The 23,565-nt window shown below is 48.2% G+C and overlaps 2 protein-coding genes across 3 annotated transcripts; both read right to left on the reverse strand.

Annotated features, from left to right (window-relative positions):
• Positions 1-192: 192 nt before the first annotated feature.
• On the reverse strand, positions 193-4,752 carry SUOX (sulfite oxidase). Of its 2 annotated transcripts, XM_065934949.1 has the most exons (5): positions 4,433-4,752; positions 3,749-3,958; positions 2,969-3,027; positions 2,532-2,709; positions 193-2,100 (listed from the first exon to the last, which is right to left on the reverse strand). In XM_065934949.1, the coding sequence occupies exons 3-5, from the start codon at positions 3,016-3,018 to the stop codon at positions 691-693; spliced, it is 1,638 nt and encodes a 545-aa protein (XP_065791021.1). In that variant the 5' UTR covers positions 3,019-3,027; positions 3,749-3,958; positions 4,433-4,752; the 3' UTR covers positions 193-690. The 2 variants fall into 2 exon arrangements, with proteins under 2 accessions (XP_065791021.1, XP_065791020.1); XM_065934948.1 differs by lacking the exon at positions 3,749-3,958 and having other exon boundaries at positions 4,433-4,751.
• A 1,891-nt stretch (positions 4,753-6,643) lies between these two features.
• On the reverse strand, positions 6,644-22,939 carry RAB5B (RAB5B, member RAS oncogene family). The gene is made up of 6 exons (XM_065934950.1): positions 22,858-22,939; positions 11,827-12,088; positions 10,591-10,742; positions 10,199-10,321; positions 9,556-9,649; positions 6,644-9,241 (listed from the first exon to the last, which is right to left on the reverse strand). Exons 2-6 carry the CDS (start codon positions 11,987-11,989, stop codon positions 9,126-9,128), a joined length of 648 nt encoding a protein of 215 aa, XP_065791022.1. The 5' UTR covers positions 11,990-12,088; positions 22,858-22,939; the 3' UTR covers positions 6,644-9,125.
• Positions 22,940-23,565: the final 626 nt, after the last annotated feature.

Raw genomic sequence — 23,565 nt, forward strand, 5'->3', positions numbered from 1 at the left:
GGTCATTCACCTAAGTAGCCCTGCAGATACCGACAGCCTTAAGAGAAGGAAACCCCACTTCTTGACTTCCTTTCACCTTTCGTTTTGGGTTCTCAAGAGATATCCCAGTACCAGTGCATTTCCCTCCCTGCAATTTGCTCACTCCCCAGCCTCAAGAAGTTCCCCAAATCATCTTTTTAAAATTTTTCAGAGTGGTAGTCTTAAACAGATATTTTATTGATGTATTTAGAAAAGTGGAACTATAAAGGGAGAGGGTTGTGTTGCGCTCTTCACAGCCCTTGGCAACCTAGAGGCGGTGAAAAGTTACATATACGCACATTCTTTGAAGAATCTCAAGGGCAAAGGCAAAGTAAGGATTCAGTGGTGACAGTCATTAGAAATGGAGATAGGGTAGATAGAGAAAATAGTGCTTATTTCCAGAATTACTTTTCCTGCTTCCAGCCCTTTGCTCCAATAGCTCTTACCTTCTGGCACAGGGTCAGTGGCCTGTGACTATAACATAGTATCCACGGAGGGGTGAGTGCCTGGGTGGATATGTGTGAGGAATGTATTTGTGTGTGGCTTCAGAATGCATAGTCAGGGCTGTGATCCAAGACATGGAAAGGAGGTGGAGGGAAAAGATTTTTTGCGGTAGCGAGGCCAAAGAATGGGTATGGAAAGGGGCTCAGAATGTGGCTCTGTTTCACCTTCTCATGGGGCGACATGGACATGGACGCGGTGCCAGGCGTTGTTGAGCACCCCTCGCAGGTTCCAGATTGGGGCCACCGTGTCTGGCTGCACATTGTAGCTGTCATCTACAGCCTTACAAACAATGTTCAGTTCCTTTTTCCCAGCTGGCAGAGGGGCTTGCAGGTGCCATAGCCGCCAGGCCCAGGCCTTTCGGGCACGCTGCTCCTCTCCTTCCAGCTCAGCCACTTGCCAGGTTAGGCCCCCATCCAGAGACACATCCACCCTGACCACAGCTCTCCCTCCTCCACTCCATGCGTAGCCTCTGACAGTCACCTCCCCTGCCTCTATCGTCTCCCCTTCTTTGGGCTGTGTGATGGCTGACTGGACTGGAAGTTCTTGGATCGATGGAGCCGAGTCAAAGTCTACAGTGTCCCAGTCCACAGACGGAGAAAAGCCTTTGTAATCCCGCCGCTGCCAGTGGCTGAAACTCTCTTCTGGCTCCACACTCACTCTGCCCAGCCATTTGACATGGCGGGCACCCACCACACCGGGAACCACCACTCGCACAGGAAAGCCGTGGTCACGAGGCAGAGGCTGCCCATTCATCTCATATGCCAGCAGGACCTCAGCTTCAGGGTCCATGGCCCGAGCCAGAGGAATGGATGCTCCATAGGGAGTCCCTGTGGGGTCTGAATCCAGGCCCTCAAAGCAGACATGGGCCTCAGTTTCACAGAGCTGGTGACCAGCCTGGGCTAACACATCACAAAGCCGTGCCCCAGCCCAGCGCGCAGTGCTAATGGCCCCTAAACTCCACTCCAGACCTCTTACTTCTTTGAACTGAGTCATCTCGGAGCGCCGGTTGCCAGCACACTGCAGAGTGACGGTGACCTCGTGCTTAGGGAACTGGTACAAGTCATCCAGGGACAGGCACAGCGACTGACCCCCTGGTGGCCCTGCTACATTCAGGCGATAGGTGTCTGGGTCCACGTTAGGTACAGGCAAATGATTCCGGGTGAAGAAGATAGGGTTGGGTGTGATGTAGTTTTCTGTCAGCAGCTCGGGGGGCGGCTCCGCATTAAAGGGGCGCTGGGTGTTGACCTTCAGAGCTGAGTGACGTGTGGGATCGTCCGCATAAGGATCAGAGGTCTTCAGGACGGAGGGTGCTTTGTCATCAGGGCTCAGCTCCCCAATCTTGTACTCAGCTAGTATCTCTCGCACGTGGGGCTGGTTGTGAACAGCATAGAGGGCCCAGAAGGGCTCTAAAGGACCCCCGGCTGCTAGCATCAGCTTTGACGCCCCCCCTGGATGTATGTCCACAAATTCTGTGATATCAAAGACCTCACAGCCTAAAGTCACCCAGACCCCAGTCTCAAGGCTGCTGTGGGATTTCACTTCCTCCCTCGTATATCTGCGTGGTGACTCTTGAGAAGCCTGAGGCAAAAGGGAGCAGAATGTTAGGAAGAAATCACTCCACCTCACTCTGACCCTCTGCTTCCCTGGTGGCTTAGACGGTTAACAACCTGCCCACAATTCGAGAGACCAGGGTTTGATCAACAGGTCAGGAATATCCCCTGGAAAAAGGCATGGCAACCCACTCCAGTTTTCTGTCCTGGGGAATTCCATGGACAGACGAGCCTGATGAGGTCCATGGGGTCGAGAAGAGTCAGACATGACTGACTGACTAACACTCTGATCCAACCCACAAAGTTATGGCCGCTGGGAAGGTAGAAGATTCCATCTGTGCTGGCATGAAGACCATGAAGACTGTGTAATCATGGGCTCTATGGTAAAGCCTGGGTTGCCTGGGAAACTCACTCGGGCCCCTTGGTTCTGACAGTGAAGCCCCGTTCTTCCCTACTTACCCTGCACTGCCGGTCATGACAGGCCAACACTGCCCCGAGGCCTAGCAGCGTCCCTGCGACTCTCCATCGCCTGGGGCTGGAGTTACCACCAGAGAAGGTGAAGCTGGAGCGCTGGGGCTGAAATGAATCATCTGTACAGCAGGCCCGAATGCAGAGCCTTGCCGGGGTTGACTTGAGTCTGGAAGAGAGAGAAGTCTCCTTAGTAGCACACTTCTGATCCTAAGAAAGGGCGGGGGAAGGCCTGGGGTGTACCTCTCCCAGGTTAGCCATCGGTTCGTTCAGCTGGGACTTGGGTTTCTCAGGGATGGGTGGGACAAGGGGGATGTGGCCTTCCCTCTCCTCCCAGGCCCAGTCTCAGCCATCTCACCTGGCAGTTAAGCTAAGTGCCCTAAAAGCACAGGGGGAAGGAGACATGGGCGAGGAACTGGATGGCCTACCTGCAGGCCTGTCGGAGCCCTGGGGCCACAGCTCTGCTCAGCAGCAGCATTATGGAGACCTAGGAGAGGAGGCAGATCCCAGGATCAAGATAGGAGTGCTGGGAGGTGATGAGATTAGGGCAGCTCGAGGCAGTGGGTAGGCGGATGACACAGAGGAGACCAGCTAGGAGCTCTCTGGGCAGATGGGGACAATTTTTCTGGGGTAACGAGGCCATAGAATGGGAGTAGGGATCCCAGCGGGACCTTAGAGAAAACCTGGAGGAGTTCAGAGACAGAATATGCTGACAGGATGGAAAGGAACAGGGGGTGGGAGGGAGTCCCCCGAGAATCACCGGTGCTACACCCTCCACCCTGGACCCTGCACTGCAGAGAGCAATGGGAGCCCAAAGTTTACTGTCCAGCAGCTTGCCAGTTTATTCTTTCTGAAGCTAGCAGAGCACAACCGAGGGGTGTGCTCACCCAAAAGGAGACAAAAAAGTAAAAATACAGTGGCCACCTAATGAGGTAAAGGAAGCTCAGACTGTGGCGTCAAACTGCTTTGCGTTTATAAAAACCAGTCCCGCCATTAAGCAGCCCTGTTCCTGGGCAAGATACCAGGCCTCTCTGAACTTGTGTCCTCATCCATGAAATGAGATCTACCTAGCAGAGTTGCTGTGATGCGCAAACAAGTAATAACATTGCCATTGAAGGACTTTCCCTCCTCTCCCTCCGCCCACCCTAAAACAATAAAAATTGAACCCAGCTGGGAACTGGATCCCAACCTGGGGTCCACACCCCTACCTTGTCTATGCCATTTCAGTGAGCTCAGCAGACCGAGTAGTTAATGGCCTGGGCGTCAGGGAACCGGCTAGAGAAGGAAGGTGATTTTTCTGCTCTGGCTAGCAGCACTTTCCTTCTTTACAGCACTGAGCAGATCACTGATCTCGGGAGGGCCAACGTGGCGAGTGGGGTGGGGCGAGAAGAGTCAGAATTGCCTGAGATGCAAGAAAGCTAGGAGTAGGAGCAGAGAGGCTGCATTGTATTCCCGGGCCTTGGGACCCTCACGCTCCCTCTCACTCCCCGTCGGTGCCAGCAGCCCACCCTGCTGGAGCGACGAGGTCGAGCTGCCTTATACTGGAACTCGATCAGCCCAAGGTTCCAGCCTTGGGAGAAGCAGTCTTCTGGTATGGAACAGAAGTGCGGGTGGTGACCAGTCACTCCCCAGGGTCACTTTGGGCAGAATATGGGTATTTCACCGGGGCACAAGCAGCTGGCTCCACGTCACTGCCTAACAGCTGGCCCGAGTGTTTTGCAGCAATAGCCCACGGCCCCAGGAGCACCCGGCTGCGGAGGTGGAGGCGGGTACCAGCAGTTTTGCTGAGCCTGGGACTCGGAGCACCCCGGGCGCCAGGCGCCCGCCCCGCCCCCGCTCAGGTTATTGGCCTTGCCCCCTCCTCTCCCCTTGCCTGGCCGCAGCCTCCTTACCCGGCTCGACGTGCGCTGGGGGCCGCTTTACCTCCTCCGTGCCCGGCGGCTGTCGGCGGCGGGGCGGGGCCTGCGCCGTGACGCGGGCAGAGTGCGGGACCACCCTCGCCCCTCGGCTCGCCCCCGGCCATTGGCGGGCGGCTGTGCCCGCCTCCCGGCGGCCGAGGCAGGCCGGGCGCCACCCCGGCTTGCGGAGAGGACGCGCCGTTTCTCCGTCCGCCCGCGCCTGACGAGGAGTGGGACCCTCAGGATGTTCGGAGCAGCGTGAGGCGATGCGGACTCCCACGGGTTGGCTGGGAGGCGCTCCCGCCCGCCCGCCCCGCCGAGGAGCGACCACCAGAGGCCTCGGCCTCCAGCCGGCTTTCTCCCGGAGGTGAGCTCCGCCTCCTCCTCTGTCGCAACTACCACGGCCCTGCTTGTCGTTGAGAGAAAACAAGATCAAAAGCGCAAGTCTTTTATTTTCAGGAATGAGAGCAGAAATGGAGTCTAAAGAGTGGCTCAAAGACTTCGAGATTCCTTGGTCTAACAATTTCTCCTCAAATTGTAGAAATAACACTGAATAACCAACCATCTTTTATATTTTGCTTAGTTGTCAATTTATTTTAAAAGGTCGTTATTTAATGACATTTTAACACCCAAAAGTTGGAAGATTATAGTTGCTCATAATATCAGAATAAAGGACACGAATTAAATTGTTTGCTATCACCCTTTCATCATTTGGCTAGGGAAAGCTCGTCTTTGGCGAGCTGTGGACCTGGGCAAACGTACCCAACACTGCCCTCTAGAGGTGAGAAGGCTGAGTTTAAAAGTCGACTGAGAGGCCAACGCTTTCACTTTTAACTTTGGAAGATCATTTCCCCTCCCTCCCTTTCTTCTTTCCAAAATTGAACTTAGAAGAGCTTTTACTAGAAATGAATAAGTCGTGTGGGGGTGCAGGGGTAGTGTGGAATACTAAGCAATATAAAGAAAGGGGAACTGACAGTGAAAAGGTAATTTTGGCTCTAAGGTTTTTGGAAAAAAGATTCCCAATTTTACTGTACAATTTAATCATCAGACAGGTCTGATGCCCAACCTATCCTGCCAGTCTTAAAAAACAAGCTCAGTCCAAGGATACAGAGGTATCAGTTAAGGATTATCTGAAGCCATGGGATGAGATTTCTGCCTTGTAACTGTCACCCTACATAGAGCCACACACAGGCTTTATAGAATTGACCCTTTAAATCTCAAAAACTTTCATTTTACAGAGGAAACTGAGGCAGAGAACAGCTAAGTAACTTGACTAAGGCCATAGCTAATAAACTGTCAGAGGTGGGACTGAATTCCAGGGTGTCTTTCCTGTCCTTCAGATTCTTTGGAATTTAAAATTCCTCCTGCAACCACACCTAATCTTTTCTATCATTCTCCCCGACCACTTCCACTTAGACTGTGAGGGTCAGAGCTTCAAGAATACAGTAGAAAAGGAGAAGAATTTCCTGTTGAAGTTTTCCTATTGGGGTAGAAATCACATGATAAATCAACAATGTTAATTCAGTGATTTATAAAACTTTCTTTAGGTCATGGTCTCAGGTCACAGACCCCTTTGAGAGGCGCACAAAAATTTTTGCACAACACTCAGAAGCACTCACAACCACCACCTCTCCCTTCAGCCTCAGCTGTCTGCCCACAGGTCCACAGATGCCCACCCCCTTCCACATATACAGTCTGTGCTAAGCTAGGGACAGATCTGATGAGGCTCTAGTGGCTTGGGAACAGAAGTGATTAAACAGCAGTAAAGGGGCTATTTTACAAATTGAATTATCTCACCAATCAAGGAAAGATGAGTAATAAGGAGTTAACCAAGATGCAGGGCTTCCCTGGTGGCTTAGCAGTAAAGAACTGCCTGCAATGCAGGAGACATAACAGACATGGGTTCAGTCCCTGGGTGGTAAAGATCCCCTGGAGGAGGGCATAGCAACCCACTCCAGTATTCTTGCCTGCAGAATCCCATGAACAGAGGAGCCTGGTGGGCTACAGTCCACAGGGTCACAGAGAGTTGGACACGACCAAGCAACTTAGCCTGTACGTACGCACGCACACATGCACGCACCAAGATGCAAAGGAAGGTGTGTTTCTGGTTCAGTAAAACATTATTGGGTTGCCCCTGCAAATTTCTTGTATCACAGAAATAGCAAAAAAAAAAAAAAAGAGAAGAGAAGAAGCAACACTCCAATACACCTTTTTTTCTCCTTTTTTACTTACATTAAATACATCGGTAAATCAGCAGTCGCATTCTGTTACCACGATTGTTATGTTGGGAGAGGAAGAAAAGGGAAAAAAGGCAAATGCTTTCTTAGAGGCAAAAAAAAAAAAAAAAAGAAAAGATACCCCGCCTTAAAAAAAAAACTGATCAGAAGAAAAAAATGAAGAGCTGGGAAATAAAAACTAAGATTCCCCAAGCCCACCAGAGCTCAAAGAAAAACAGAAGAGCTGCTAGAAAGTAGAAGGAAGGCAGCAGACAGGCCCATAAGTTAAGGCCAATCCTGTTCCTAAGTGGGACAGTGGAGGGGAGAAGCAGCCTGGAGAAATGGTTTCCCAGCCCCAAGGCAATGAAACATCTTCACTCCTGCTCCATGGGGAAAACTGCACAAAGAACTTCATTTCTAAGAAACTTATGAGAGCCATCCTAGTTCTTCCACTTGTAAGAATGCACTGGGTGCTTTAGGGGGCTATTGGGTGCTGGGAAAAGAGGCGGAGAATATGAGTTTCAGGGCCGTGGGAACTAAGGCTGCCCCTGGGAAAGGAAGGGAATTGAGGCATAAGTGGAAGAACCTAAGCTCAGTCCTTCAGAATCTCAGCGTCATGGATTTCTCAGCTGCTCTGGAACAGAAAGCAGTCTATAAGCCCAAAAGGCAGAACGGTTCCAATCCTAGCTCACTATGGCCTCTCCTATCTCATTTCCCCCAATTTCCCCAAAATTCTGAGCTAGAACAAGAAGGAATTTAGAGTTCTCTCTTGCCTTGATGGCTTCCCAAAGACATCTTAAAATACCTGATGAGGGGCGTGGAGAGAGGCTGGAGATTTAGAAAGGACCAATGTCCTCTGGTGGTGAGACAGTCATGAGGGACCTTGAGTGCCAGCCATTCCCTGTCCACAGGGACAGGCGCTGTGATATGAGCGGCCACAGGCAGGCCTCTGTGGCACAACGCCCTAGTGGTGTGTGGAGCAAACCACTGGTTGCATGGGGGATGGGTTTGGGGCGGTCAGCATGGCCAACTGAAGATGCTAACAAAGGAGAAAAGAAATCAGGCCTGATGGGAGGTAGGGGGGCAGAACAGACTGCACAGTGGGAATAAAGATCATACCTATTTACAGGGAAGTAGAAAAGACATAGTAATGGGTAGATCAAATTGAATGGGAACCCTGGGAAAGCAGAAAACTCCTCCCTCTGGCCGGACTCTCCTTTGCTCTCCTACAGCGAGTGGCCTATGCTATCCTGAGACTGCTCTGCAGTGGCTCAGTTAATTTCCCAGGAAAGGTAAACCTCTACCAAAGAGTCAGGCTGGCAAGAATACAGGTGCAGTGAGAATGAGAGCTAGAGGCAGCAAGCAGTGGAGACTGGGCTTGACTCGCTGCCACCGGTACTGTTCTCTGCAGCCCCGCCTCAAGTCTCACATACACACTGGATTCCACTTAACTAAAAAGAGGGCAAGTATGTCAACCAAACCGCCCACTAAACAAGTATCACAACTGAACTACCATCAATTAAAGTGCAAACTGCAGGGGGATATGGTGGCTGGGGCTGGGGCCATCTGAAGGCCAGAGAGGAAAAAATGCCTAAGTCAGAGGATGGGTATCAGAAACTGGTCCCTCCTCCATTTAGATCACAGCAGAGCCAAAGAGGCAGGCAACCAGTGAAGATTCTTTGGAGGACTCGGGGGTCCAGAATCTCCCCCATTATGGGGGAGAAGCTACCTAAGAAGCTGGGTGAGGGGAAAATAGGCCTTGGAAGAGTTCACGAGCCACAGGTGACACTGCCTCTCCACCCCTTCCACTTCTGCAGTCAGCCAATAGCAAGACTCCAACCTGGTGCCCGGGAGCGGGCCGTCCCATTCCCACCTCTACCTAGAAAAACCGTCCACAAGGCCAACTCATGGACGGCAGTGCTTTCAGATATGAGGAACTCCAACCAAACAAAAACAAAAAGGCAATGTTTCCTTACCACCCCCTGCTCTGAGCCTTACTTTCCCCCAAGGCCCTTAATGTGACTGAACTGGAAACCTTCCTCAGTTCCTGGGTTCACCACCTTCTCCATCCTGGGGAGAGGAGGAAAAGGAGATCAAGAACAGAGACTGACCAAAAGCAGAAGAGGAAGGGGCAGGAGACAAAAAAAAAAAACCAAGTTTTCTAAAAAAATGGGCAGGAGGAGGAAAGATGAGTAGGTCACTGTCTTGCACCTATAATACAAAGTGAAGAAAGTTTGTTTTGGAAGGTAAGTCCTGGGGGATCTGACCCCCAAGCCCCAGAGTAGGGGCAGGAGGCCAGTGGCAACAGCGGCCTGGAGCTGCTGCTGAAGCGTTAAAAAGTGCCGTGACGGAGCCGTCAGGAGGCAGCCCTGGGGACCAGGGCTGGCTGCGCTGCTACCGAGGGGCCGTGTGCGGAGGGGATGGAGGTTATCTCTTAGCTCGCCTGCTAGCTCCGTGCTTGCTGCCACCCCTCAGTTGCTACAACACTGGCTCCTGTTCTGCTGGGACTGCTCGTGAAGATCCACACCCCGGCTCCGGCCTGCCGCGCCCCCCAGATTCTGGGGTTCACTCTTTGGCAACTTCTTAGCTAGAGATAAAAACAGAAGGGAACAGAGTATGGTGGATTTTACTCATCTCCCCAGAAAAGACAGGGGAAAGGGGAAACGTGAGAGACTAAAGGAATGCTCTGACGAGGGGAGGGTTCATTGCAAACAAGACTGAAGACGAGGGGGCTGGAGCTGCAACCAAAGGATGGAGGTCACGATGGAGAGTTACGGTGTTTCCACACCCCAAGTTTTCATAAAGGGACACTCTCCCATTTATCCTTATGACCTGGGTTAGTGATCTTGCCTAGAGGCAAGGGGAAAACGACAGGAAGACCTCGGGCTGCTCTGGCCTTACCTATTGCCAGGAAGAGATCGTTCACGTTCATAGCTGTCTTGGCTGAAGTCTCCATGAACAATAAGCTGTTGTCATCTGCATACGCCTGGGCCTCCTGCAAGGGGTGAGGTGTACTGGTGCTCAGACTGCAGGGCAGGGACAAGTACTGCCTTTCCACTCCCACGTAGCACTGGAGCTAGGCACCACCCTAGGTCCCCTCCCCTCTGAGCCAGCTGGCCCTGGACCCATAATTTGGTGATGACTCCCTCAAGGGGTAACCCATGGTCTCCACCACTTAATCCAACAAACAGATGTCAGGAAACTTAATTACAGGGGAGAAGGTAAGTTGGTTACGGGCTTCTGGGTTCTGACACTTGAGTCCCTTACCTCACGTTCAATCGCTCCCTCCTCCTCCTCTCACACTGGCACCCCACAGCTGGTACTGGCACTCCCCTACCCCTCTGCTCTGGACTTCTCTTCTGACTCCTCTAAAATCTCCTGGCTGGCATTAGGGTCACAGTGCTGCTGTATTTAACTTGGTGCAGAACTGGGAAATGAGATGATGAATGTCCTCAGATGAGGTTTTCAGAGAGGGCAGGTTTGGGAAAAAGAGGTCCTAAGCATAGAGGCAGTGTGTCAGAGAAGGACTTGGTGGCCATCTTACTTCATACTCCACCATGCGCTTGTTGGCCAGGTCAGCTTTGTTCCCTGCCAGGGCAATAACGATGCTAGGGCTGGCCTGTCGCTGTAGTTCTTTTACCCATGTCTTCGCTCGGGCGAAGGTTTCCTGGGAAAACACAAGGATGAGAATGGGTAGGCTGGAATGACTGCCAATCTAGGGCTATCACCTTCAAAGTCCAATCTCAAAACTCACCTCTTCTAAGCAGCCGTTACTCACCGAAACCATCTGTTTCTGGCAAGTCATTACCTCTGTCTTCTTAATACTTGGAAGCATAATTTGTATTCTTATTTTGCTATTTCAAGAACCGGTATTCTCTCCCCCACCTAATTTAATTCCTATAAATAAAAGCAAGACAATCTCCTCAGCCCACTTACCTGATTAGTAATGTCATAAACCACAATAGCAGCTTGGGCACCTCTGTAGTACATGGGGGCCAAGCTATGGTATCGCTCCTGCCCAGCTGTGTCCCAGATCTCAAACTTGACTGTCGTGTCATCTAGACAAACAGACTGGGTGAGGAAGGCCGCTATGAATGAGAGAACAGAGGAGAAGCTGGTGTAAGTGGGAGAATGCACTGGAACATCCGAACCTCCTTCAAAATATCTCCACGTCAGTCTGAGACCAATCACTACCCAGGCCGTTCAGCTACAGGAAAGGTTCAGCATCCTCCTTCTTACACCCTGAAAAGGTCTAGCATTGTCCTCAGGTCCTGGCCCCAGAATTAAGCCTGCTCTTGGCTAAATCCTTCCTGCCAGAAGTCTTTCCAGCTAAGGAATGGGGGTGCCATAGTAAACTCTAAGGGCTAGAAAGAACCAGCTTTAATACCAGAGTCAACACTCTTCTAACCAAAATAGATTGAGATAATGAGAGACAATAAGCTTCAGATAAAAGTCACATCAAGAACTGATTAGAAGATTTTAAAGCCTGATGTGAGGTCCCACCACTATATTATTTGGCTGTTACTTTTTTGTATCACTTCTGCTGGTCTAAGAATGTATTTCCAAGGTAAGTAATAAAAGTGGGGCAGGAGAAATATGGGGAGTTCTCATATTGAATTAGCACCCTATTTCGGGATAGTGGCAGAGCGAAGATAGCCAAGGTAGGAAAGGCGTATCTCTCTACCTTTTGTATTTAGCTCTAACCTCTGCTTTATCAGATGTGTGCATCAGAGGTCATCTAAGGAGCTTTTCCAAACATACACGTCTACACTGCCACCAATCTCACCCTCCTTCCAAAACTAATCAGCCAACCTGAGGAACGGCCCAGCATGCTCCCCAGGAGTTTCAGATGTACACCTTTGATTATAAGCCACTGCCCCAAATCAACCATGCTTAAGACGACCCTCAACTGAACTTCATCGGCATTAAGATGAGAGCAGGAAGAGGAAAACAGTCTGAGATTTTTTTTTTTTTAAAAAGTGTTTTTTTTGGTGCTCAAAGGCCAGCCTTCCTAACTTTCTTCTAGGAAGAGGATGAACAGACACCTGTTTTGGGGCATGTTTCGTAAGAGATGTCCCTTTCTGGGGGCTAAGAGGCCGGCAGCAGGCTCGGGCCCCCCTCCCTCCAGGGGCCCTTCCCAGCAGGACCTCTCCCTCTCCCTGAAGCGCTCACCTCCAATGGTACTCTCCTGGTACTCGTGGAACTGCCCTTTGACAAAGCGCAGCACCAGGCTGGACTTCCCCACCGCAGACTCGCCCAGCAGCACCAGTTTGAACTGGCATATTTTGCTGGCCTGGGGCTGCCCGTTGGGCCTGGCTGTGCTTCTGCTAGTCATGGCTAGGTTATCAGAGCGGGAAAGGGTGGAGGGAGGGGGATGCCACAAGGCGGCAGAGGGGGGAGGGGGAGGGGAGGGGGCGTCCAGGCTTCAGCAGTTCTGCAAGAGAAGAGGCAGGTGAAATTAAACACAGGGCCAAGGCAACGGCAATCATCTTTAAGAGAAAGGACAGAATCTCTTCATTTCTTTGCTCCCATAAGGACTTCAGTCTTATAATCACCCACCATTAAAAGCTCACACCACTGAGAGGGTCCCAGGCACCTGGCACTCAGTGGTTAAGAGTGGGGATCAAGAAAACAAGAACAGCATTTAGAGTAGAGTGCGCTGCAATGGAGAGAGTGAAAACCATGTGAGAGTCGTCTTTAATCTCCCAGTCATTCCCCACCAGCTCTTCAAAGAACAGCAAATCGACCAACTTTTAGCTGGCCTAAAGAACACCCAGGTCCCCCCGAAAGCACCCCAGACCCCCACCATCTCCGTGGCGTCCAGGTGCTGTCCTTTCATTACCCCCTCTTCTTTCTAGCCTTCAAAATGAGAAATTCACTCTAGGGGTATAGCTAGCAGTCATCCCTCTGAGGAGCTACGGGACAGCCTCTGGTTCTGTGTCCTTCATGCATCACCACTTCTGAAACTGACATCTCTGAAAATCAAACCAGGATCCAATTACCAAAATCTATCCTTTCTCATTTCTGCTCAGAGGTAACAGAGAAACAGACTACCTTCAGTGTTAACTTTTTCCCTTTGCTTCTACCACCCCTCTGAGTCTGAAAATCTATCAAGTCTGAGTCAGTAGGCTTGATTTACTCTCAACGTGCGGCTCTCTTCTTGGTGCCTAGGGATAAGACTACGCTCCACATGAAAAAGGCCTAACAGCTGTAGGCCTCCAAGTCAGGCCCAGAGGAAGAAGGTGCACCTTCTAAACACAGGCAGCAATCTCCAGAAGGTGGCGCAGGGGTAAGTCTTCAAGCAATAAATACTTGATGAAAGAATATAACTGAACCACCTTCTCTACCTTCTAAGTGGCTAGGAAAGCTGGTGGAAGAGGATACAGACAGAGGCTGGGACTTTGTCCAATCATCCAAAACTGAATATATTTCATCATCCTGACTCTGAGGGGAAAAGAACTATGAGACTCAAAAAAGCATTAGCGTGATCAGAACATGCAAAACCACCTCACCCCAAAATTAAGCACTGCTTGGATTGTACTTTGCTGGTTCAAATTGATGTTTCCCTTCTCCAAGACTGACACTAGTGACTCCATAAAGATCATATTCTGTGACATATATAGTGAAAAAATAATTGCTTTGGGATCAAATCAGGGTTAAAAATATCTGCAATATTAGTAAAGATGGAAAGGACAGAAAAGCCATACAGAAAGAAGCATAGAGTAACAAAAGCTGTGGAGTCCAATTCATTGGATTCATTCTAGTTCTGCTTACAAGCTATGAACTTTTGGACAAGTTACTAAATCTACCTGTGCATTTGTTTCCTCATCTGTAAAATGGGGTAACAATCTATGAGCACCTACTTCAAAAGGTGTTGTGAGGACTAAATGCAATAATACATATAAAGAACACAAACATTTGACAAAAGGTACTATTATCAATATTAAGCTACTAATCATTATTAAGCTACTAATCATTATTAATTTCATGACATCAAGAAAATTTCTTTCTGAGCCTTCTACCATTATAAAATGGAAAAAATACCTATCTCATAGAATAGCCCTAAGGATTAAGTGAAAGATGTGTTTAATACAGAGCTAATAAATAGTAAGACAGGTATTATTTACTGGCCCTGATTCACAGAAATAATAAATTTAATATATTAAAGGACATCTCAATATTAGTTGTTATCAATATAATCCTAAAGAGCAGCCATTATATGAAGGAGGTAGAGGAAAACAAAGAAAAAAAAAAGTGTAAGAGGAAGTACAGAGAAATGAGACAGAAACAAGAAAGCCCAGAAAAGTCTCAGCATAGGCTAGATTAAGACAGAGGACTGTATAAAATCACTCCGATCCTACTGGGTATTTTGCAGCCCCTACGTCAATGAGCCCTAAGAATTCAGATATACATGTGCCGCTCTGTGATGAACTTTTCACTGCTTTATGATGAAATGATTACAATAAAAATGACAGAGCAAGTTTTTCACAAAGCTAAATTTATTCAATTTGAGTATCCTTTATAACACAATTTCTAACTTCTTAGTATCAATTTTCTCTCAAACGTAAATATGTATTTATTGCATGGATAAGCCTCTAAGACCTATAGTTCAATTTTAAAAAAAGCAAAACACCCGGCTGATTCTATTTCTATAAACAAAGCAAAATTCTACAAAGAAAAAGGTATGGAAAGATACATGCTCATCTGTTAACAGTGGTTACTTCCCTCTAGGGAGAATGAGACTAAGGAAAATGGTATGTAAAGAACTCAGATTTCATTCTACATAAATCTTTCTTTTATTAACAGGAAATATATATATATATATATATATTTAAAGTTTCCTACATAACTTTTTAAAAAAATGCTTTCTTTAAAAAATAAATAATGGTGTTGCTAGTCAGTAGTAAACTTTCTAAATATACTTATGTAGAAAAATAGAAACCCTTAAATTTCATTTGTCTGTTAAATCCAAAATTCTGGGAACCAGTACTGCAAGAATCAGTATTAATTAGTTTCTTAACTACTAGTCACAGTTCTTTTAACTCTTTTCATCCTCAAACCTTTAGAGCAGTGTTTTTATGCTGTGAGGCAGTAGTGATCTTGAAATCGCTTGGTGGATCATGATCAGTATATTAAAAAAAGAAGAAAAAAATTACCATGTGGCATGCAAATAATAAGCATGAGAATCATTTTGTGAAAATGCTTCATTTGTGGTTGTATGTACACACACTGAATTTTGATGTAAAAGAACTTTTTTTTTTGAGCCATGATTAAAAGTTTTTAACAAACACTGCTTTGGAGAGGCCTGCCACTGAAAGATGGGTTAGTAGGAAGTCTAGTCTCTGGCTGGCCTACAAAAGCACTTCCAGGTGAAATTAAGATGAGGGCCAAATATATAGCTCTCCAGGGGTTAGAGGTTTTCCAGTTCTGCTACGAAAGTTATGGAACAACTATGAAAATGGAATGCTAGAGTCGACAGAGGCAGTCCTGCACAGTGCTAAGGGCTCTGCAATCAGGCAAGCCTTAGAATAAAGCCTTATCCTCTGCTTTGTCAGTTAACCCACTGTGATCCTAGGCCACTCACTCCTTTTACCTTTCTGAGCTTCAGCTTCCTTATCTATGAGGATCTGGGGGTGGAGTAGGAAGGATAATAGGGGAAAATAGTAAAAGGCAGAATTTGAATTCAAAGTACTGGGTACATTTAAGAAATATGTTTCTCTTATACAGTTTCTCAGCATCTGTGAGGATTATTTTTAAAAATATATTTATGTAATACTTCATATACATTGTTCCATAAGTTAAGAGGATAGGCCATTATAACTCTACACTTGAAAACAGATGACATGACAGGGAGAAAAAAAAAACCTACAGATGATAAGCTGATCAAGTTTCCTTTAGGTTGATACACATATACTATACTCTTAAGAAACAACAGGAAAAGTGACTAGATTATTTGACTTACTCCCTCACATTTTAAAGCATGTGATGCAAGGGGCAGAACACTAAATTAGAGTGAACTGAATTCTCAATAGCAGACACATCTTTCTGGGCCTGGGAAAACAGCAGGAGTTGGAGAAGTGTGATGAAAGTGAAAGAGGAGAATGAAAAAGTTAGCTTAAAGCTCAACATTCAGAAAACTAAGATCATGGCATCTGGTCCCATCACCTCATGGGAAATAGATGGGGAGACAGTGGAAACAGTGTCAGATTTTATTTTCTGAGGCTCCAAAATCACTCCAGATGGTGACTGCAGCCATGAAATTAAAAGACGCTTACTCCTTGGAAGGAAAGTTATGACCAACCTAGATAACATATTAAAAAGCAGAGACATTACTTTGCCAACAAATGTCCGTCTGGTCAAGGCTATGGTTTTTGCAGTGGTCATGTATGGATGTGAGAGTTGGACGGTGAAGAAAGCTGAGCGCCGAAAAATTGATGCTTTTGAATTGTGGTGTTGGAGAAGACTCTTGAGAGTCCCTTGGACTGCAAGAAGATCCAACCAGTCCATCCTAAAGGAGATCAGTCCTGGGTGTTCACTGGAAGGACTGATGCTGAAGCTGAAACTCCAATACTTTGGCCCCCTGATGGAAGAGTTGACTCATTGGAAAAGACCCTGACGCTGGGAGGGACTGGGGGCAGGCGGAGAAGGGGATGACAGAGGATGAGATGGCTGAATAGCATCACCGACTCGATGAGCATGAGTCTGAGTGAATTTCGGGAGTTTGTGATGGACAGGGAGGTCTGGTGTGCTTCGATTCATGAGGTCGCAAAGAGTCGGACACGACTGAGCGACTGAACTGAGCTGAACTGAAGATAGGAAACAGTTGGGAATTCCCTGGCGGTCCAGTGGCTAGGACTCCATGATTTCACTGCCGTGGCCTGGGTTCAATCCCTGGTCAGGGACCTGGAAGTTGCATGGCGTGGCCAGGAAAAAAAAGGTAGGAAAGAGTCACAGACACTCGGTTGAAAAGCCCTTGGTCACTAACCCCGACAGATGGTAAGTCAAGCCAGTGTCAATGAGCAAACTTACTTCAACTGTCAGAGATTAGTAACTACTAGCTTGGGAAAGACTATCTCCCACTCCAGTGTTTCAGCTCAAGACTATGTCCTATCTTCTCTGTTCACCGTAACTGACCGGCTGCCCATCTTTGGGCCTTCATCTTTACTCCTAGCTTGTTAGTAAGAGTATCATGTTTCCTATGCAACAGCTAGACTCTCGAAAGATCAGGGGTACAGAAATGGAATAATACACGTAAGATTCAATTGATTTCTCCCCTATTCGGGTGATGATTTTTTTGGCTGACAATCGACAGTGTGCAAACGATCCATCTGAAGGCAAAAAACAAACCACAGCCAACCAGTCAGGTGGTGTGATGATGATTACCTTCAAACCTGAGGCAAGAAAGGGAGGAGGAGATTTTCCTTCCCTTCAGCCCTTTCAGTTCAGATGAGAATGACTTAACTTTCCTCAGAATTCCAGCTCCACAAGAATGGCTTATCAAATGACTAAGGAGGATTAAGGCTTGACTCTGTCATCAGAGTCCACTTGGGAAGGGGGAGGTGGAGAATCAGGGGCAAGTTCTTTAGTGTAGGTAGCTCTCCCAGCAGCAGAGGAAAATATGAATAGGAAAGCTTTCTAAGGGACTTCCCTGGTGGTCTAGTGGTTAACACTCAGAGCTTTCACTGCAGGGGGGCAAGAGTTCGATCCCTGGTTGGGGAACCAAGATCCCACAAACAGGGTGGCAAAAAAAAAAAAAAATCAAACACAAAGGGAAAGGTTGCTTAGCCTGCTGATCCCTGGTAGGGCAGGACTCCATTCCTCAGATCCTTTCCCACTTGGTGGCTTTGAGTTCCTATGTCAACTACGTATGATGTGTGTGTTAGTCACTCAGTAGTGTCTGACTCTTTGTGACCCCATGGACTGTAGCCTGCCAGGCTCCTTTGTCCGTGTGCATGGAATTCTCCAGGCAAGAATACTGGAGTAGGTTGCCATTTCCTTTTCCAGGGGATCTTCCCAACCCAGTGATTGAACCTGGGTCTCCCGTATTGTAGGTAGATTCTTTACTGTTTGAGCCGCCAGGGAAACCCAACTACATGTAATGGATGCCTCCAGACGTCTGTCATCTATCAACAGAGACTGAGTTTCAGGTAAAGAGCCACTGGAGTCGAGCTCCCCTCATGTTAGCCCTATAAATTCAGTTTTGCAGATTAGAGGCAGTTTAGAGGTCATCTAGTCCAGTCTGTACTTTACAGCGAGGAAAGTGAGGCAAATAAAATCAACCAACCTGCCCATACAGCCAGCTATCACAGAACAGATTAGTAGCAAATACCCTTCTGGCATGTACTCCTAGTAGGCACTCTTGCTCCTATAATATCACTATACACTTACGGAAGCAGGAGATGCTGAACTCTGAACTGAAATTCAAAGAAAGTACCAGGACAGGAACAAGAGCTTAGACTGGATAGTTTCTGCCTCTATACAGTTTGGATAAGTACTTCCTTTGGGACTGAAAACAGGTTAGGAAGCCCCAGGCCTTCCCTGGGAACTAGAATCTAGTCCCATATCCTTCTGATAGAAGGAATCACTTATTACCATGCTTCTCTAAAAGGTCTTGACTGATCCCTGCCAGGACAGCTGAGACAGGAGCAAGTCAGTGGCGGGCACTAGGGTGGTGATTTCTGCATAATCAATGGGCCCGGGGATTAATGTGAGGTTTAATGAACAGGGAAGACAGCACAGAAGCTAGTAAGTGTCTTCAACTCTCCAACTTTGTTTAGACCCCAAGTTACCAAAATCTTAAACTGAATTACACTGCTTGGCTCACTGTGCTGATCCAGTGTTAACCAATGAGTCACGGGCTTAAAAGAGAGTTTTCCACTTCCCCTTACCCTCTCCCTTGCTGTTCAGTTGCTCCAGTTGTGTCTGACTTTGTGTAGCCTACCAGGTTTCTCTGTTCATGGGATTTACCAGGCAAAAATACTGCAGCGCGTTGCCAGTTCCTTCTCCAATCTTCTCCCTTATATTCCCCCAAAAGCCAAAAAGCACACTTAATCTCTTATCAGCATGGTACTGCAAAGTCCCTCATATTGACCTAGGAAAGACTGGAATGCCTTTCTCCACTTTGTCTGCCTAGCAAACTCCTATTGTATCTTTTAAGGACAAACTCAAATGTCACATTCTCTGTGAAATTGCGTAATTACCCTCTCAACCCAAGAGAATTCACCATTGCTTCCTCTGGAGTCCCACAGTATTAAGACTACATTCTTGGGAATTCCCTGGTGGTCCTGTGGTTAGGATTCAGGGCATTCACTGCCTGGGCCCAGGTTCAATCTCTGGTCGGGGAACTAAGATCCCACAAGCCATGTGGCATGGTCAAAAAATAAAGATGACTGCATTCTTATCACAACATTTACTACATTATTTAATTATGTCTGTCTGCTCTGCTAAACTAAGAACTTCTCAAAAAGTGTGACTATTTTTTATGTCATTTTCAATCTCCAGAGCAAAGCACAATGTTGGGGTCCCTAGTAGGTGTTCATTAATGTCAAAGCAATCCTGCTTGCTTCCTCTATCTAGTCCTCCCCTTCTGTACCATCTGGATAGAATCTTACTTCCATTTGGGAATGTTTTTAATAGGCCAAATCGCTCTCTCGCCTGCTTGTCATCTCCCCTGGATAGAAGGCCCTCTTGGCACCCAGCCCACAAGGTACTGTTGCAACTCACATGGGCTAACTGCTTTTCCTGTCGCCCGTTACTATGCCTCAGATGGCCTAATCACACCAAACATGCAGCCCTCCCACGGTAACACTGAGGCAACTGTGGTTAAAAAAAAAAGTTTTCTGAATCTTCAGTTAATGTTAAGTGTTAAAAAAAAAAAACTTTGGTTCAATATCTCCATTAATCCCTAAACTTAAGAAACACAAGTTTAAAAAAGGAAAAAAAAATCACACCTCTGAAAAGGTACCCACTGCCCCTCAAGAGAAACTACAACCCGACCTAGACTCCGCGCACACTGCTCACCTGGGAGGCTCCTCACCCAGCTCAGGGACTGCTCAGTCAGTGGCTAAGGGAAGCGGGAGTGTATGGTGCAGGATTCTAAGGTATCCCTCCTCCAACCAGGCTGTTGCATTTCCTTAATTTAAATGCACTGTCTCACACTCAGGTTACCAATCTGAAATGCTGAAGGATTAGGGAGCAGGCACTTGCTTCTCATACCTATGTCCCCTCATAAGTCAAATTCATATCAGTGAGCACAAATAAGCAAACTGTAAAAGAGCAATCCTTGCTCCTGGGCAAAAAGAGTTAGAAGGGATGAGGTATGACTTCAAGGGCAATGGGAAACTCCTCTTCTCCAAATATATTTTTGTAACTCCAGATCTATGTTTGAAATTCTATACTGACAATTTCCATTCTTTAACTCCCTCTTTAACAGCAAAAACTCTCGGAAGGATTAATACTTTAAGTGATTATTCGTTATTTACACCTTAATATGGAGCAATTTTAGATCATTTTTCTTGAAAATAGGCATTGATTAAGGGGAAGGCAGATAAGATAAGAAGAGATGTATAGAAGAAAAGGACAAAAAAAAAAAAAAGGAAGGGACAGGATACCATCAGGATGCAGGAAATGACAAAGCCTACTGAGGATTTAAAACACATACACATCTACACAATCTTCTCTAGGACTGGCTTTGTAGAAGAGAAGACAAAAGCTTCTGGAGGGACAACAATCAAGGTTTCCAAGGGCACTGCACAAAGGCTGGGCACATCACAGGCTTCTAAAGCCAGCAAGGACAAATTCAATTCGTAAGGTGGTGTAAAAAAATGTCCCAGCTGTGTTGAGGTTTAGAGGAAAACCAATTTCAAAGCCAGAAAATTTGGAAGCTTCTCATATCACTATAGAAAGACAGACACAAAGGCCCTTTAAGAAGAACCACCATCTTCTTTGGGGATAATGAAGGGAGAGTCACATAATTTGAACATGCAGAGACCATGAACCACAAGACAGAAATCTCAAATTCCTCACTTTAGCAAAGATGCCAATAATTTTTCCAAACAAAATGATTCACTTTAACGTTTCTTTCCTGCCCATAAAAGAGAAAGATGTTTTGGCCATCTATTTGGGCATTTCCTTAGGATACCCAGCAGTGCACAAGTGGGGTGTGTATGTTTGTGTAAGGATGTGAAGGGATAACCCAGAGTATAGCTCTCTGCTTGTCTAAATTTCATAAAAAGCAAGACAGAATGAACTGTGAAAGGAGCACAATAAATAACAGAGTATCATCCCAGAAGGGAAAACTGTAAAGAAGGAGAAGCCAGACCATGGTGGGAACATGAAAACAGAATTGCCTTTGGTGGCACATCCCCCAGAGTGAAGTAAGATTAGTTTGATCTGCTGTCTCTTATCTCTGACCTTCCTGGATGAAATGAGAGGGGTGTATGTGGGAGGTTTTACACTTTTTACAGTTGTGTAAAACCTGAATATTTTAACATGTACATACCACTTTTCTAATTAAAAAGAAAATAGTTATAAAATACAGTGGTATAAAACGGGAAAAGGAGGAAGTATAATAAGGGAAAATCCAATAAGCTCCAATCTATGGGGGGAACTAAGGAGGTCAGTAGACTGTTAAAAATATATGGGAGAAAGGGACCTCTGGGTCTTAGAAATCCATCTTCCTTTTCTCTAGTCACCTCCTTCCCCGAGTGCCTCTGTTTGACCCAGCTTTCTAATAGCTCAGAAACCCCAGCTCCTGAAGAAGTAGATAAAGAACGGGTGATGCCAACCTTCTGGAATGGAATTCCTCTCTTCCCCAAATCCCTTCCTCTGTGATATCACCTCATATTTCCAGTCTTGATTCCACATAATCACTACCTGCCTGGGAAATACCCAAGTCTGAGTACCACAAAAGTTTCACCAACTATGGTCAGAAGATCTTGGATGGCTGGGGATACCTAAGCCCATTTATAGGGCAGAAAATGAATCACTGATTCCCCACTTCCAGGTGAGAGATATGGTCTCCAATATAGACCACATTATTAAGCAGGAAAGTAACGAACAAACATCCCCCAAATCCAACTTCTTAGCTTTTTCACAGGACATGAAACAGGAGGTAAGAAGAAACACCGAGACTGCAGCCTAAACAGCTTGAGGGCAAGGGAGAGAGAAGGGGCTGAGTTGGGAACTGCCCACAGTCACAGAAAAAAAACAAAAACGAAAACCAATTTGTCTTCATTGTCTACCCAGAGAGTGCCAGAAAACTTCAACTTGCCACATCGCCACACCGATGAGAGCAAAAGCGCGAGTAGTGGCGAAGCCCAAGGCCCCCAGCCACCCCCCAGCATTCCCAGAAGCTCCCACCACTGACTCGTGGCCCTGCTTCCACAAGGCCCCCAGCCCACCCCCCAGCATTCCCAGAAGCTCCCACCACTGACTCGTGGCCCTGCTTCCACAAGGCCCCCAGCCCACCCCCCAGCATTCCCAGAAGCTCCCACCACTGACTCGTGGCCCTGCTTCCACAAGGCCCCCAGCCCACCCCCCAGCATCCCCAGAAGCTCCCACCACTGACTCGTGGCCCTGCTTCCACTAGTCCGGCTACCTGAGTCTTCCCGGTGAGGAGAGCTTTCTTCGCTTGTGTCAGATCTCCCACACTGGGCCCAAATGCCTCTCGGCTCAACTCTGGGGCAGCCTAGTTATTTTATAACAGTCACTTTGCCTGAAGAGAGTGCCTCCTACCCAGTTAAGGCCCTTCCCTCACCCTTCTCCAAAGAGACCTCTCGAGAGTCCCGCCCCGGTTCCCCTCGGGGCCTGGGCGTCGGGTCTGACCCCTCCCCACCTCCCGGCGAATGGACTTACCTCACCCGCCGCCCAGGCCCTTTCCCCCAGCTCCTCCCTCTCCGGCGCCGCTCAATGAGGCCTGCCCCTGCCCGCACGCGAGCCCCGGGCCTCCCGCGCCGGCCCCCAGCCCAGCCGCCAACGCCTCCCGGCCGCCTCCCCGACTCACCAACTTCGGGCTCCCAGCCCGCCCGGCCCCCTCCTCAGCGCCCCCATTAGGCCTGCCGGGGCCTGGTCCCCTTCTCCCCTCTCCGGTGCGCCATTCTAACCCCTCGCGGAGGCCCAGACCCGCCTCTGCACGCAGGCCGGGCCGCGTTCCTATCCGGGGCGCCTCCGCCCCTGCCCTTGCGGGCTCCATCAGCCCGGTACCTGGGGCTCCGTCTCCCCCGTCGGGCCCAAGCCTGTGTCGAACAGACAAACAGCTGCAGCTCAACCAAACCCTCCTGCCCCTCCTCCTCCTCCTCCTCGCCCTGGGGCGGGGCCCCAGCCAATCGCACGACTACCCGCCTACCATCGAGGGTGGGCTCTCTGCGTGCTAATGCGCCAATCCTCTGGAGAAAGGCGGGTCTCTTTCGACGCTGTCCCCAACGAGTACGGGCCAAGGGCTGGATGGGCGAGACCCCAGACCAATACGGTGAGGGAAACCTTGAAGATGGACGAGGTGAGGAGCCACTAAAGGGCGAGCTCCTAAAGATAGGGGGCGGTACCCCGTTGATAGGCGTATATTTTAACCAATAAAGTTGCGATGCCCTCATGACCCCGCCTTTTAACTCATAAACATCTAATCAGGTGAGCGACGGAGGCGGGTCAAAGTGAAACTTCAACCAGTACTGCGAAAAGTTGGGACTTGAATGGCAGGCAAGGCGGGGTTGAAAGAGGCCTCAGGAACGCCGCTACTGACCTTCGCCCCTCCCCGGGGTTTGACTGGGGCTGCCTCCAGCGCCCCGCCTTCGATGACAAACTCGCGGGCGTGAAGGGAAATACCTCTCCTAAGGACCCGGAGCCTGGGAATTTAAGTAGCCTTCACGTCGGTGCTTCCTCCTTTTAGCTGGGGCCCCGGAGCACAGGAATTTCGGG

Source organism: Muntiacus reevesi, chromosome 4 (assembly GCF_963930625.1).
Source record: "Muntiacus reevesi chromosome 4, mMunRee1.1, whole genome shotgun sequence".
Taxonomy (NCBI): Eukaryota; Metazoa; Chordata; class Mammalia; order Artiodactyla; family Cervidae; genus Muntiacus; species Muntiacus reevesi.

Coding starts and splice junctions, on each gene's coding strand:
- SUOX (XM_065934949.1), bottom strand. CDS start 3,018: ATGCTGCTGCTGAGCAGAGCTGTGGCCCCAGGGCTCCGACAGGCCTGC. Junction 2,710..2,968: donor GGGCTCCGACAGGCCTGCAG/GTAGGCCATCCA, acceptor TCTCTCTTCCAG/ACTCAAGTCAACCCCGGCAA. Junction 2,101..2,531: donor GTCATGACCGGCAGTGCAGG/GTAAGTAGGGAA, acceptor CTTTTGCCTCAG/GCTTCTCAAGAGTCACCACG.
- RAB5B (XM_065934950.1), bottom strand. CDS start 11,989: ATGACTAGCAGAAGCACAGCCAGGCCCAACGGGCAGCCCCAGGCCAGC. Junction 10,322..10,590: donor TTTATGACATTACTAATCAG/GTAAGTGGGCTG, acceptor GTGTTTTCCCAG/GAAACCTTCGCCCGAGCGAA. Junction 9,242..9,555: donor CGATCTCTTCCTGGCAATAG/GTAAGGCCAGAG, acceptor TTTTATCTCTAG/CTAAGAAGTTGCCAAAGAGT.